The sequence below is a fragment of the Schistocerca gregaria genome, chromosome X (genome assembly GCF_023897955.1).
Source record: "Schistocerca gregaria isolate iqSchGreg1 chromosome X, iqSchGreg1.2, whole genome shotgun sequence".
Taxonomy (NCBI): domain Eukaryota; kingdom Metazoa; phylum Arthropoda; class Insecta; order Orthoptera; family Acrididae; genus Schistocerca; species Schistocerca gregaria.
Window position 1 is genome coordinate 117,494,464 of NC_064931.1, and position 17,155 is coordinate 117,511,618.

At 35.3% G+C, this 17,155-nt stretch overlaps 1 protein-coding gene across 1 annotated transcript in view; it reads left to right on the forward strand.

Annotated features, from left to right (window-relative positions):
* Positions 1-13,387, forward strand: part of LOC126297656 (cyclin-T-like) — a 116,867-nt gene extending 103,480 nt beyond the window's left edge. The window contains exon 10 of the mRNA XM_049988739.1: positions 10,762-13,387. Within this exon, the coding sequence (XP_049844696.1) occupies positions 10,762-10,836 (75 nt within the window). The 3' untranslated portion in view covers positions 10,837-13,387. The remainder of the gene's footprint in view (positions 1-10,761) is intronic.
* The last annotated feature ends 3,768 nt before the right edge of the window (positions 13,388-17,155 follow it).

Genomic DNA, 17,155 nt, shown 5'->3' on the forward strand with positions numbered 1-17,155 from the left:
TGAGAGTAGAACAGGGATAATATTGATATAATTGAAATTTTTTATTTGTTGTATTGGTAATTGTGCCCCATGCTGAAAAATATGTTTTGGACAGTTTTATCACAATTGGCAGTTGATCCAAAGTTGTTAGGGTGTATAAGGAGTCTTCAGTCTTCACTTTAAATAGTTATGGAATGATCATCTTAATTGAAAGATGACATCACTTTTTGCAAAGATGATACGTAAGAAGTTTGTCCCGAAACTGCAAACACATTGTAAACATTGTGAAAGTGCATGAGTGAGTTGGATTCTCTGCAGTTAAAAGCTTATGAATACTTCACACCATAGGCATACCGGAAAAAAGAGTAAACAAATTACATGAAGAATAAATTATGAGAAAGCTTTGAACAAGACGAGCACCACATTTGTTGAATGCAGGCCAAAAACAGATGTGCAAACAAACTTTAGGCTGTTTTAAACCTAACCAACCAATTTTATACACCTGTTTGTTTCTGTGAGTGAAATGTGAGTCTGCCATTTGAAGGAGCAGTCGGACCAAGAGTGGAAGTATATGGTTCTGAAAAAATAAGGAGGAGGGGGGGGGGGTTGGGGAAAGCAAATATAATCTGTAAAATGGTTTATGTACAGTGCTTCCTGGAATGCTTACCTTCCATAGTGTTTGCCAATTGCTGTTTATGCCCTTTACAAATCTTTTGGACCAGCCAGATTTTAGAACAGAATGTTAGGCACTTGAATTGTAAAAGAGAGAGAGAGAAATATATTCAGAACAATGCACCTGTCTTCAAAGAACTGAAGTATTAAAGTACAAACTGGATGGACATCTGTGTGTTTCATCAGTTTTGCACTTGTGTATTCCTACAGCTACTGAAATCTGTGGCTGGGATGTTTAGAGTCCAGTGAAGAGATTACGGCAGCCTAGTTCTTCAACAACTGCTCTTCAAGAATGAAGCATGAAAAGCCAGGTGTGTTTAAAAAGGCAATTGGGTCAGAAATTAATGGTGTTTTTTAACTAAAAAGTTATAGCTTTTTACTGTTAGATTGGTAACATTCAACATTGCTCTTGTATGTGGAATAATTGATAAATACACTACAAATTTGACTGATGAAGAAGTGTATTAGTATTCTTTCACTGAAACTTTATTTTATATTTGCATAATATTTACAATAAAGTTTTCTGAAGTGAAAAGTGTGAATGTGCTGTTTGCAAATTGAATGATGAAATATTATGTTGGAGAACCAAATGGGCCCTACGAGCTGCAAGATTAGGACGTACAAATGTGTGCAATTTGCTAGGGGTGAAATCATATTAACATTTTCCAATTCACAACTGTCAAGAAGACTGGAGTATTACAAACTGTTCACTGAGACTACACGACCTGGTATTGCAGAAAATACATCACAAAGCCTTAAGATGCTTTTAACATTCACGTAAGTTGAATATCTCCTGTCAATTCCAGAGCTTCTTATAAGCTCCAGTGCATACAAATACTTGGCTTTAGTGCATCTGAATTTAATTTACATTAATCTTCTACATTCCTGTGTGTCTTGGTTTGCAAATATTTGCTCCTTGACTTTTTATTTATAAAATAATCATAATAATCTCTGTGCATACTCCTACTCACATGCACCCCCACCCCCCATACACACAACTCTCTCTCTCTCTCGCTCTCTCTCTCTCTCTCTCTCTCTCTCTCTCTCCCCCTCTCCCCCTCCCTCCCTCCCTCCCTCCCCCCCCTCCCTGCCCCCCTCTCTCCATACACTTTTCACCTTTGTAATTTTTTATCATTTGTGATAACCCTCTGTAAATTTATTTAGATTGGTTTTTCTCTGATATTTCTCACCCCTGATTTCCATCTTATTGGTAACTAATAAGTTTCGATTATTTGTCTCAACACAGGTAAATAATTTTTGAGGCTTTCTTCTTAGTATCTCATTTAGAAGGAAACCTGGGAGCTAGTTCTGCCAGGTTAAAAAGTAAAAACTGTTTTCGTAACTGCTCCATTTTATTTCAAAGGTGAAGATGTCCTTCCGTTGTGTACAATAGATAATAGGCCATTGCTCTCATATTTTAATTGTGCATTTTAAATCTACAGCAGTGTGTTCCAGATAAAATATTTTATTAGTTTGCCTGCATTTTAAATATAAGTAAATTGTATTCATCTGTATTAAACTGAAAGTTGCATTTTCTTTTCTGTTTATAATTCCAAAAAATGTTCTATCTGTTACCAGAATAGCATCTTAACCAAAAAAAGCCTGTTGGAAATATTTGATATATTTGAAGGTGATAGATCAAATTTTATCTTATTTACTTTTCTGTGCAAAATTGCGTGAGCATGAGTTGTTGCAAAATGAATTAAAGTCACATATATTGTGAGCAGGTCTTTTGTTTGGTAATAGAAAAGTTCTACAAGGAAACAAAATTAATGATTGAGAGTAGTTACCATTAATCAAACGGTGCAGTTACTGGTACAATGGCTGTTTTCTCAGCTTATTCTGTATGTGTTGTAAGGAGTGTGTTTCACAGGATCATTGTTGGTGGGTGTATGGGAAAGACTCTGTTCATATGTTTACAGGGTTCTGTGTCTCAGGAAGTGTGTTGATGAAAGTAGTTTAAATTGTAAAAATTGTGGTTGAAGGATTTATGTATCCGACTGAGCAAGGTACTTCCTATCAGAGTAAATGTTGAGGAGAAGACTTAACAGCACATATTGATAAGATCTGCTTGCTGCAGCATATGCAGTGTCCATGACTGCCCAAATTGAAACTGTAGGGAAAAAGAGTTTACTTATTTGAAGTATTAAATGGATGACAATTGTGAATTTGAGGTATTGTTGCTTGTTGGTGAGCTTGCTCATAATTCAGCAGTGTTGTGTGATATTTGTGGAAGAATATCTTTCATAGGTTTTTCCATTCTTGTCCTGAATACTCTTCAATCCTGCATGTATCCTATATTCGACCTACTGCTTTAGACAGATGGTTTCTCTTTCATTAAACTAATTGTGTTGATCCTTGGTATGATGTCCCAATTTAGAGACAGTGTCTAAGTAATGACAGCAGTGTTGTCATTTCAACAAATGACAGTGTGAAAATTGGGTACATTTATGGGATTATATCATTCTGAAGATACTACATAATAAACAATCACTTGTGGTTGTAGAATACAATTGTGTTTGTTAACCATACAAAATGTACTTGCAAATTAGGTCTAAATTATTTATAAGCACTGATAGTGCAGTTATGCAAACAAAAGTTGCAAGTTTTGAACAAAGTTGCATTTAAATAATGAATCCAGTAGAAGAGCCTTTGTCTTCATGGAAAGATGACTCTACACATATGTACATACTTCGGAAGCCACCACACGGTGAATGCTGTAAAGTACCTTGTACCATTATTAGTCATTCTGTTTCCTGTTCCACTCGCAAATGGATCAAGGGAAAACCAACTGCATATATGCTTACATATGAGTCACAGTTTTGTTTATCTTGTTTTTGAGATCCTTGTTCAAGATGTATATTGGTAGCAGTAGGGTAGATCTGCAGTTTGTTGCAAATACTAGTATTTAGTAAAAAGTGTGTCTTCTTCCCTCCAGGGATTGTCATTCAATTTCATGGATCATTTATGTAATAATTGCATGTTGATTAGATCTACCAGTAACAAATGTAGCAGTGCACCTCTGGATTGCTTTGATGTCTTCCTTTAATCCAAGCAGGTGGGGATCCCCAACACTCTAGCAGGATGCAAGAATGGGTCACACAAGTGTTCTGTATGCAGTCTCCTTTGTAGATGAGCTATGCTTTATGTGAATTCTTCTTGTAAACTGAAGTTGACATTTTGCTTTCATTACAACCACCCCTACGCGCTCATTCCATTTCATGTCACTTTGCAGTGTAATGCTTAGATATTTAATTGATATGACTGTTGAGCACACCCCACTAATACTGTAAACAAACACCACATCATTTAGTTTCCTACCCCCATTATCTTACTTTTTCACAGTTAGAGGGAACTACCATTAATCATACTAAATAGAACTTCTATTCAAGTCATCCTGTAATCTACTACAGCCACTCCCTGTCAACACTTTCTTATACACTACAGCATCTTCAGCAGATAGTCACAGATTATTGTTCACTCTGTCCGTCAGATCATTTATATATGTTGAGAAAGAGCAGTCCTATCAAATTTCTCTGGGGCACACCTGACAAAACCATTGTCGCTGATGAAAACTTGCCATCTAGGACAGTATACTGGGTTCTGTTACTTAAAAAGTCTTATGAAGTGAGGTTGCACCGTGGTTAGCACACTGGGCTCGCATTTGGGAGGACAGCAGTTAAAATCCGCATCTATCCATCCAGATTTTGGTTTTCCATGATTTCCCTAAACTGCTCCAAGCAAATGCCAGAATGACTGCTTTGAAAGGACATGACCAGTTTCCTCTCCATCCTTAAAAAATTCTGTTTGTGCCCCATCTCTAATGGCCTCAGTGTTGACAGGATGTTAAATACCAGTCTTATTTCCTTTCTTTTTTTGTCACACACATATCTGAGAATCTATTTTATGTGCATGGACCTTTGTTAACAGTCTACAGTGTGCCACTACCAAAGATTTTCCAAAAATCTAGGAGTATGGAATCTGTCTGATGTCCATCATCCATGGTTCACAGGATAATGTGCAAGAAAAAGATAAGCTAAGTTACGCATGAGCAATGATATATAAATCTGTGTTGATTTGTCGATAGAAGACTTTCTTTCAAGGAAATTTATTGTATTCAAATTTAGAATATGATCAAGAATTGTGGGAGAGCCATACCTTATTGTGTGTAATGATAAAGCAGATACAGAAATTGCTAATGACGACAGAATTTAGGATGTTGACCAAATATTGGAAAAAAGATGTTAGAAGTCTGGTACAAATCTGAATAGTGTTTAATATGAAAGTTTATTTTCCTACTTTGTTACTTGTTGTAGTTGACAGACATGATCTAATTGTACACAATGAAATATATTTACTTCCAACTAGTTGAATTAATTTTGTTGGTAGCATGAACACCCTGCTACCTCTACCTTGTTCTTTTACTTCCAACAATTGGAAGTAAATGAACAAATATGCTGATGAGGCAAAACATTATGACCACTGCCCATCACGAGATTGAATGCCACTTGGTGGCATTGCTGGTATGCAACATTCTAAGAAAACAATATGAGCAGATCAGAGATGATGGATGAATTATTATAATGATGATATCCACTGACATAAGACGTTGTTATGTCCCTGTGCCTGGGACTACCTTCTTGTGAAGCTAATTGGCTATTGGAGCATCTACAGAAAGTGGATGATACAATGAGTAGGCAAGATGATGTTGGACATCCACACCTTGTGACAAAAAGTGGAAGTCAGAAGCTTGCTCACCTTGTAAAGCGGAATGGGCAATGATCTGTGACAGATACAAAGACAGAGTACAATCAGGTCCAGGCACAAGTGTTTTTGAGTACATCGTTCATTGCATACTGTTGAAAATCTTAAGATAACAAGGGTTTAAGAAACATAATATTGAACTCATGTTGATGTATTGTTCAACAAATTCACCTGATGTGAACCAGATGGAACACATCTGGGATTCTGTCTGCACCCACAAACTAGCAACATGTAATTTACAAGAATTGCATGCCCTGTATGTAGACATCTACAGCTACATACCCCCAGAAACTGATCGAACACTAGTTGACTCCTTGTCATGCAGTATTGCTGCTGTATTGTCTTCCAAAAGTAGACAAACACACATTAATGGTTTGGTTCATCAGTGTATCCATAATTCAGATTATATGGGTAACAATCTTTTTCCTCTCACACTTGCATGATTATGAATCTAGTTACCCAAGTGTGTAGTTAAGTTTTATGTAATTGTAACCAACAGCCAACAAAAACACACACAGAGAGAGAGAGAGAGAGAGAGAGAGAGAGAGTAATTACAAATAACACTATCTTTTGGAAACTTATCAAGACAAGACCATTTCTTAGTAACCAGTATCAGAAAAAAAGACAAAATTTTCTTTGAACTTTTGAGTAGTCAAAAGACCTATTATCAAGTTTCTGATACAGTAAATTTGTGTTAGTACTGCAAATCTGGAAAAAAAGAAAAGAAGATAGAGGAATAAGGGAATAATTGCAAAATTTGAGCCATTCTTTTTTGTGTAAATAAGGGGAGGGGGCCGCAGAAATACTGTCATTTGCATTGCGTAAAAAACTTGGGTGATCATCATATTACAATGTTTGTGCTGTACTGCCATAGTGGAGAAACAAAACAATTGGAAATTTCAGTGTAACACAACACATCCTGTTGTCTGTTTTGGAGTACATCCTGTTATTGTTTTGGAGCAGATGTTAAAGGATTGAATTACTTCACCTCATAATCTTAAATTGTTCATTTAGAATAAAAACTAGACAAACATTTTTTTTTACATTTGCATTAAAAAAAGGCTGTGTGAGAATCTACAACAGAAATGCCTGTTAATATGAAGGTTTCATTATTATTATGTAGCACCTGGCTCCATTGTTGGCTGTATTAAATGTTCCTGAATGGAGAATAGTCTGATGCTCATGTGATCTAACTTTGTATAGATTTTTGTGGTTTCCACATAGGATGATGAATACTGTAAAAGAGATGCAATTAATTGGCCAAAAGAAAATAAGAATTTATATCAACCGTGTTGTCCATGAGGAAAACCAGAACAAGACCCAATAGCCGTAAATAGTTGCTTCCTGGCTACTGACTGGAAAGTCTTATCTGCTTTAATTTTTAAAAAATAATTGCAATTATTGCCATTTAGGTCATTATAATTGGAGCATAAACTAGTTGGACAGATATGGACAAAGTTATTAGTAGTAGCTTTGGTATAAAGAAACAATCATGCCGTTTTCCCCGTGGAATTTTAGAAAAAGGTGGGTCAGAATGACAAAAGCTGGACATAACACCACACATCATCAAAACGAAACCAGTGTCTTATATCATATTGCTACCTGAATAATTTATATAGATACTAATTTGAAGGGGGAGTACAGTATTGCTTTATGAAGTCAGTACTTTAAAAAGTATTTTTATTTATAACTATTATATTAAATATTCTTCTCCCTAATCTCTTTTTCCACTTAAATTGCCCATATAGTCAGTCATTTTGTATGGTACCTTTACCAGTGGAAGCAGTAACTGTGGTGGGTTTCATAGGTGTAGTGCTTCTTACTCATCCATGTTTCAAGGCATTATCAGAATACTGTTTTGTATGTAAGTTTTACAAATTATGATTTAAAAATGTTTTTTATTGAATGAAACAAGTTTATTGTTACCAATCGCTGTTTACTTGTAACCATAGCACATTTCAGAGGTCTATGAACATTCATAGCTTGAAAAGTAACTATTATTGATATACCTTCTGCTAAATTTAACTCAGTTTAACAAGAGAATCGAAAGAAATTAGCTTGGGATTTGTTGATAACTTTACCCCAGGGATTTGTTTGAAGAAATTACAGAAAGATAAAATTGGGGTTGTTTGACCCCTTTTCCACAAACAAGTCCTGTGGAATAGCCAGTGCATTACACCATGCTGTGGTAAATTTCTCTTCAGAAATTTTAACACAATAACTACAAAAACTGTTTACATATAGGTATGTTTTTTGTGAAGTTAAAGGCATAGTACAGGGCTGCTTGTGAAAATTACTGAAAAATTACAGCACTGTTTCACAAGATATTGTCAACATCAAAAGCTATGATATGATAAAATTACTGATTTTGAATCGTGGATGTATTGTATTGGAGAAAATGTGGTTTTCTTAATAATAAATTTGATTTGGATAGGGTAGTTAGTTCACTGTAATAGAACTAACTATTACAGTGAAATTTGGAGTTTACAGGCTAATGAAAACTGGATATGCACTTCTCTTTATTGTAGACAGTATCATGGGGGCAGGGGGGGGGGGGGGAGAATCATAACCGGGTACAGCCATACATTGGCCATTTTCAGATTCTATATGACATAGGTGAGATTTAGGTAAGAAGTTTTAGAATTTAAACTATGGTGTTTGCCAGACAAGTTGCAGGCTTCAACAGGAGATAGCAGTGCTTTAAGTTACCATTGAGATTTCTCCTAAGATTGTATCACTTGAGTGGTGATCCCTGTTAAAATGACAGTTACTTTTTCCATGCCTGGTATAGACAAGAAAAGAATCTTTGGTCGGACCCATAATATTACACAGAATGCCCAGGATCACTATGGAGAAAAATATAAAGTGGGCTGTTTTGAAAAATGACCAGGAAAGAAGTTTTTTCTAATTTGTTGCTAAGTATGTTTGTTGTGAGGAAACTGCCAGAGGATGGTAATAAAACGTTAGTTAGTGAGGAGGTATGGTGCAAAAGGCAGAGGACTCATATTTGGGAGGAACTGGATTCAAATATCTACTTGGCCATAGCTATTTAAGTTTTTGGTGTTTGTTTATACTCACTTCAAGTGAATGATGAAATGATTCTGTAAGCAGGCTGTGGCCACGTCCTGATCCCAACTGAGTTAGAGCTTCATCTATACTGGCTTAAGCGCTGATGAGCTTTTGAAATCTAGTTTTTGTTTTTTCATTTTCTACATCCGAAGTATATACTTAATTAGCTGTTCATTTACTGCATAAATGTACAGAATAAACCAGCTATCTATGTTTTTTTTTTTCATTTATAATGTTTCACTTGTTAAAATACAAATCGCCCTGGAGGAAAATACTGGGTTTGTTTTGTACATGTAACTAGTAAAAATGTATGTGAAATGTACATGTAACTAATAAAAATTGAAATTATTGGTTACCTTTAGGATTGCACTATTTTTATGCTAGACAAGAAAATAAACGTACAATATTTTGTAGCATTACAAAATGTGTTGCAGAAAAAATTAACACAATCTGATACTTCAGGTGCTGAAAAATGTGCCCCCCCCCCCCACCACCACCACCACCACAGTGCATGCACACGTGGTTAATCATGAGTGGGCAACACACGAGTATTATTATGATGTAAAAATGTAATGCATTCTGAAGGTTAATGATTATTTAGATGTGACAGTTTTATTCTCAAATGAAAGTTTCTTATGCCAGTTTTAAAAATGGAGACAAAATTTTGTGGTTTAAAACTGGGTATGCAACTACAGTGATGAAGGTGCTTTTATTGTGAACCTAACATAACATAACATAACCTAACATAACCTTCATTGTGGTTAATTGACATGCAGTTGCCCAAGACGTGCATCCTTATGTTACATTCACTTTACCGGCACACATCACGTGAACCGAGCCCTCCAGCAGCTAAAGTAAATATTTAGTGTGTCTGCAGCTTTTCACCCACTGTGCAGGATTGATGTATGAGAGAAAAGGCTTGCATAACCTATTAAAACAGTTCCAGAATGAAACATAGTCTGTGACAGTGTGTGCACTGTGTTGGAATGTCCTAACAGATTAAAACTGTGTGTCCTGAACCAAGAACATTGGTTTTTGTGGGCAGTGCTTCTACCAACTGAGCTGTTCGGGCATGGCTCATGACCTACCTGCAGAGTTTAATCTCTGCCAGTACCTCTCTTTTACTTTTCAAACTTGCATAATTTGTCCTGTGTACAAGTAGACATTTTTAGTCTGTCAGGTAGCTATTGTAATTGTTACTTATTTAAACTAGTCATTTTTAACATTTGTTGTGCTTCGTTCTTTCAGTCATTACTTTCATTGCATCATGTAATATTTTTCAGTTAAGCCTTTTTTATCGTAAAACATTTGTAATGTGACATTAATGAATATATGCCTTAAAAAAAATAAAAAAAAAACCTTGCTGTTGCATTTGCTTGTCTTTCTGTAGCTTCAATCACAATCACTTTCTTTATTGGCAAATCATGCAGCCTGTGAAGAATTGTTGTTTCTGAGAAAGCAATATTCACTCATCAGTTGCAAAGTATGTCCTACTCAATACTACTTTCCACGATTTCTGTGGACAGGTGTCCACTGTGACCATTACTGCACTTAGCAGTTCCCTGTAAAACATGTTGCCTGTTATTCAGGTACTGTGTGTTAGAAGCATCACTATGCACTTTCTTCAGGAATTCAGAATTTTAGGCAGTGTATGTCCTTGTTTTGTTGGGAATTTTATAGGGGCCCAGCATTCAGTATTCACCTTAGTATTCAAAGATTAAGCTGCTTCTCATATTGTGGTCCACTCTATTGTGTAGCAACACTGGAACTTGGAGGACCGAGTGGATCAGGCTGAGAAGTTCTGGACATTCCTACATACACATGTGCATTATAATCAGAAATAGAATTTCAGCTACATACATACTGCCTGTATAGGGGAAGACTTTAGAAAATTTAGAAGAAGAGTTTAAAGGATTTATATGCTGTGATACTGTAATTTACGTTCAGAACTTTGAAGATGACATGACAATATAGTACCTCATTCCTTTCAGCATTCATCTATAATGTGTAATGTTATTCAGATTATTTATCTTAAATAATTGAAGGCAGCTTAATGAATTGTATTACTGATTTTTATGGCAATTTGTTTGTAACATGAAAAAATGATAAAATGTGTTTTGCGGGCAGAGTTTGAATCATCATGGAGTTACCTGGATTTTAGATTTCCATTGTACGTGGGTAGTACTAACATCTGGTTGCCTTATTATTCATTTGGCTCTAAGATTTAAACTATATTTGTTCATAGTTGAATGTGACATCTGTATTTTGATGTTTCAGGTGATGCCAAAGCCTGTGAGCACCAGTGTGATGCACGCGAAAGGAGAAAATGCATCAGTTGATGAAGAGCAATAATGCAGTTGTGCTTTCAAAAACAAATTCTTTAGAATTTCTTATATTGAATTTAGCTAGCTGTTGAATTAAACAGATAGATCACCAAAAGTGTTTGATTTCTTTCCTTGTTTTTATTTTTGTATCTTTTATTGAACAAGAATGACTTTGAATCGTGTATTTTAAAATATGATTGAAAGAGGTATCAGGGAGCTTCTTCATTGCTTGTATCTGTCTTAATTTAATAGTGCTATCAGCTTTTATTCCATTCATTCATCTTTATATGCTGTATTTTACCCTCAAATACAAAGTAATTCATAGACATGTGTATTCATACAAAATGGAATGTACAGATTGTCTTCATGTTTTTAAGGTAATTGATATGGAAATTGTACACATTATTTATTTATTTGCTCCAAAGTCTTTTGCCTTCATATTATTAGGAAGATTGTTTTAAATGCCTTTTTATTGACAACAAAATGGCTATTAAGATGCAACTTTTAGATGATGGAGTATGCCAAATTAAATTTGGTGTGATAACCCTGCTCATTGATTAAGATGAATTATTTGTGCTAGTGTGTGTGTGTGTGTGAGAGAGAGAGAGATATGTGTGTAGTTTTCTGTTTTGTATTTTATTGCTACTCATGATTTATATAAAATACTTTTCTTCCTTTCTGATTTTTGTTACCGGTAACAACTTTTGAGCAAATTGTATGAGGATTACTATTAGAAAGCCACAGTGATCACGTGACACTACAGTGTTACATTGCCATGCAGTTATTTGACACACATTGTAATTATCTGTTACTTCGCATAGGTGACTTCCTATTTACGACATATCCAAGTGAAAAATCTGTACTGTTTGCAGCTGTATATATGTTGTAACAGATATCACACAAATGATATGGGAGGAATTACCTGTTATTAGGCTATAGTTAGAGTTTCTGTCACATGAAAACGGTAGTAGAATACTGTAAGTTAAGGCTTATAATAATAATTTTCATTCAGATAATTTATTTTGTTGCTATGTTATGTTGCATTTTTGTATCTGAATATAGTCAGTGCTGCGGATAGTATTATTTTGTTGTTGTTGTTGTTTTTGTTGTTGCTGTTGCTTTTAATTTTTAAAATTAACTTAGTCATCAGCTCACTACCACCTCCAGTATAATGTCTGTGAACTGTTGTTCAGATAAAGAATTTATTCATCTCATAAGATAAAATTAGGAACTGCAATGTTTTGATCTGTGCTAATTTAAAGATTTCAACCTGGTGCCCATAATATTGATGTACTAAATACTTAGTCATTCAAGATTGACAATGTTAGTTTTTCAGTGTTACACGGTATATTACTGTGTGATAGAACTGTGATGTATCATGCTAATGTCAATGAACTTTCATGTACACTGTAACTTTTTGTTCTCCTTGATTTTGGTGTGTCTATTTCAGTTGATAGTGTTCTATGGGTGTTATATGTATTATTATTATTATTATTATTATTATGTTTATTTCATGGGCTTTCCTGCTTTTCTACAATGTACATTCTGTATGCGATTAACCATTTGCTGTTGGGTAGACCTTGTAAACATTATTGGGCATGATCAAGAGGACCTACAAAGATTTTTAACAAAAAGTAAGAATGTAAAGAGTTGAATGTTTTTAAATTGAACTAGCCTCTGCCCAAAAGCATTACCTCAGCACAGCATTTATTCCCACTCATATCACTCTGTTTTCAAGTTTTGTTACATACTATGCATGTATACCAATAATTAAATCAGTATCTTAAGAGCAATGACTATAATATTCAGGGAATTTTGTGCTTTACGGGAGACTAGCGCAGGTATGGCAGTACTTGGATGAACAAATAGTTGCAATGCTTTGCAGAATCCCTCTTGTACATACTTTTGTGCTGTAATGAGCACCCTTGTAGTCTTCTGTCACTCTAAGGAACACTTTCTTGATTATCATTTCCAATGTTTCCGATATTCTTTGTGACTCACATGATCAAATCATTGAGAAAAGGCCCCCTCCCTCCCCCCACACACGGACTGGTAGCAACAGCAGCAGGAGGAGGAGGAGGGGTGGGGGGCTATATAGATGTGGAATTTGCTTAGGTGGCAATATTGTCTAGTGCTGTTATGTACCCCATGACGTGTGAAAGAGAAGGGTGAGGAAATGAGTGTGAATGATGTATCTGTTTCATTTCTACATACTCTTACCTGCCCAATTTGTCAGGTTTCACAATTCTTGTGGCTCATTTCAGTTCAAAGATTTGCTGTGACAGTAAAAGTGTGACATTGTATATTAGAAAATTGCTTCAATGAATTTGTTTCAGGTTTTGTCAAATTTCATTAACAACAGAGTCTGTGTGAGTAAAAAATTCCACCATTGGTGTAAATGCTCCGAAGAGAGTTGCTAAAAATGACAAACCTACAGCATAATCTAGCAGCTGCTGCATGATAAATGACTTTTGATTATGCATCTGTTTTATCTGGAAATCAGCCAAGAAACATACTATATTTCATTCAGTTAGAATCACTGCATTTGAATGACAAGTAAAAATATTTTGTACAATGTATTTGCTCATTTCCTACACTTATTTCATGTTGACCACTCCCATTAGACATATTCCAGCCACCTCAGGCTCTGCCAGTTTGAACATTACACTTTGTTCCTTGTTAGTGATACATGAAGTCTTTCTAAATTTATGAATTAGTGCCTATGAAAACGGCAGAAGATCTGAGTGAAATGAAATGTTCCCTCTCATCACACATCAAAATAAGTACATAAAAGTGGCTAAAAAGTTCACTTTTCATTAAATAAATCAATATGAATAACTTTAGGTCACATCATCCAGATATTAAGTAAAGGAAGATAACACGATTTTCTTTGAGGTAACACACTACCTGGTGTGTGTTTGGAGCTTAGGGGCACTCATTGCTGAGGTTATCAGCACCCACAATACCCAGTATATATTACATGGCAATGAAAATTGGTTGTTAAAAGATACAAAAGATTGTGCCCCAAAATGCCAAGAAGAGTAAGCTCCAATTGTGTGGCTTTATAGGAAGTGAGAGAAAGGAAAGAACATTTTTGAGAGCAAAAATAAAGAAAGATTAGGGAGAGCAGGGAGACTCTCAGAACTTTGATTGTAAATGTTATTGAGGTAATTTAAAGCACCTGTGGGCTTCGTTCATTATAATCTGCAAGTATTCATTCATTTGAGTTTTTCCCCCTTCCCCCTTGTCTCTTGTTGCTTGACCTTTAGAGACTTTATTGTACATTTTATTTTTTAAAATTTTTATATAAGATATATAAGAAGTTACCTTCATAAACTTTGGGCCCGTGTTCCTCCCTTTCATTAAACTTAACCCCTTTTTACATTTTCTGGGGAAGAATGCTGTAATGAGAGAAAGATGGTAAATATTTTTGATCTTGCTCTTTGTTTCTAATCATTCCTTACATGTGCGTGCATTTCCTTATTTTTGTGTGTGTGTGTGTGTGTGTGTGTGTGTGTGTGTGTGTGTGTGTGTGTGTGTGTGTGTACACGATTTTCTGAATCTGTTCTCCTTTTTCTCACATGTAACTGTAGCATAGCATTTACGTGTGCACAATTATGCAGTTTTTCTTGTAAACTTTTGATGGTGGGCATGTAATTTTTGGGTTTGGACAGCTCATACATTTGTGGAGAGTTATATAAATCAGTCCATAATTTTTTTTCCTTTTATGTTGTTAATAATCCAAAGTGTTATTTTTTAAAGAGACTTTTGAAAGAAAAGTGACATGAAAGATGAGTTACCATGCTCAATATTTCACTCTCAAAAACTGAAAACTTGTGTGTTTCTTCTGTACTGTTTCATCTCCATCACCTATGCTACTTCACTGTAAAGTAGAAAGTTGCAAAGTTCAGTTACCTAAAGTATCATATATAACAGTAATATGTTTTGATTTGGCATTTGTTGTACTTAGTGTGTGCACATGCTTGCATGTGGGACAGGGGGGGGGGGGGGGGGAGGGGCAGAGAGAGAGAGAGAGAGAGAGAGCGCTAGCTTGCTTGCAAAGTGCACACTATGCAGTGGAGTACAAAATTGTGAAATGTGAACACACCACTTCTTTTGTATCTCTGCCATACATTTGTATGATGTGGAATTCACAAGAGACCATTTCATAAAATTAAATATACTGGTCATGAATGTATGTAAAAATTGGAAGTATTTTGAAGATGTATCCTTGGGTGTTTGTGGTTCTAAAGCTTTTGTGTTCTGAATTGTCTATATACATTGAATATGTGTTTTGTCTAACAGATAACTATAGCTCATAGTAACCAAATAGGCAATAAGTAACACCAGTGAAGTTTCCTCTATTTGAGTAACAGTTGGCTCCCAGATGTTCATACCAGTGTATTCTCTTCACATTTTGGTAGTGTTATATGAATAATTATCCAGTGGAATGTATATACTGGTGTACTGTCCACCCTGGGTTTCCATTTTGATATAATGTGTTTTTGTATATTTCAGTAGCTTGTTTTTAGTACTTAACATGCCTCTTAAATGAAACTAGTGTTACGAGGAACTGAAGTAATACGAGTTTAATGGCCGTGTGAGAATTAAGGGACATTCATATGCATTGAAAAACAAGAAGCAACAAGTGTCTTTTTCAACACACCAAATGCAAAACACACAAAATTTTAAGGATTATTTCGGATGGTAAAATATCATGTTTGCGCGGGTGCATGTGCGTGTGCTTGTGTGTGTTTGTGTGTGTTTTTCATGTTGTGAGAAGAATGTTATGATTTTTCATACTTTGGCATAAGAGACTTTACTGTTGAAATTTTAATCATCTCTGGAAGATGAGTAAAAGCTCTGGGGGCAGAGAGAGAAGTTAAAGATGGATGGGTTGTTCACTCATCTCCAGAAGTAATCTCCTGTAATATATAACTTGTTATCTCATCAAGTCATTTATAAACACATAAATAATAAGTCAGATGTTCCCTGTATTATAAAAGCTGTTTATTTTTGTATAGTAGCTTTCACAAGGCACTGCTTGTGATCTTATCTCTAGTGTGCTGATGCAATTGGTACACAGGGATATTTTTACCTTATAAACTTTTATGAAGCCTATGATAGTGACCTATGCAGTATGTTGCTTCTAAGCTTCATCCCATACATTGATAGTGTGGTTCATTGTTACTTAAGTGTTTTGTATGTTGTTTGTAAAATGTATATTGGTGTGATGTAAGAAACAATGCTGATAAAGAGCATAAGAAGAGCATTTTTGGTTCAGACATAATGCATCTGTTTAAATTGCTAATGAGGCTGTGTATGTGATTAGAAATTATTAATTAAATGAAGTGTTTATAATTTTGTTAATGTGTCCTCAGTCTATGAAATTTACACTGTGAACTTTCTTTCCTATCACATATTGAGGAATTTTGTAATAAAGTAACCCTAGTATAGTTGATCTCCAGGATGAAGTTGTTGCTAGAGTTTGAAAGACTGTTTCTGCTTTCAGTATCAAAAGATGTAATACAGGGTCCTGAAACAACTGTTTTGAGCTCCCGTGTGTGTGTTTTCGATACAACTAAACTGCAGGAAAAACTGAGTACATACACTTGGCAAACATGACATATTAAAGATTACACCATAAAGCTTTTTTCAACCAATTCAAAGGAGTGATGAAATCATTAAAATCTTATTGAGAATAGTAATACATGCATGAGAAAACAATATTTGTGTTTATTCAACATGGTTTTTAGAATGAATCTGCAGCAGCTGATTTAGCTTCCCTTAAATATTCGACGGTAGAAATACTGCAACTGTTGATGTGATTGAGCTACATAATGTGCACCAAATTTGTAAATAATGCTGCTGAACTGCTTGAATGCTTAGTGTGTTTTGCCTCTCTCCTTGATTGTAGCAGAAAATGAGATCTTGATCTTGGTCATATCATTGTTTAGATTTGTAACTTACTAAAGTGGTCCCAGTGCAACATGTTGTGGTATTGGGATGGGATTGTAATACCACAGCCATGATTTCAGTCCTCAAGCTACACGAGCTCACTGAGTACTGCCTGTCTGGGTTTTGTTTTGGTGGGGTCAATGTTACCATGGTGGGTGCCAGTCAGTACTGTTCATTTCTTATGCTAGTACTATGTGGTGTGTGCTTGAGCATCCGTTATTAATGTGATGCAAAAACATGCATGTTGTAGAAAATGGCAAGCTTAGCTTTGGCACTTTGAAGAATGTCAATCTCAGAGTGAACAACTCAAGGAGACTGTGAATATTTGGGTGCTACATGCTTACAAGTATTTGACCTCAGCAAATTCTATTGAGTGGACCAAGCCAAGT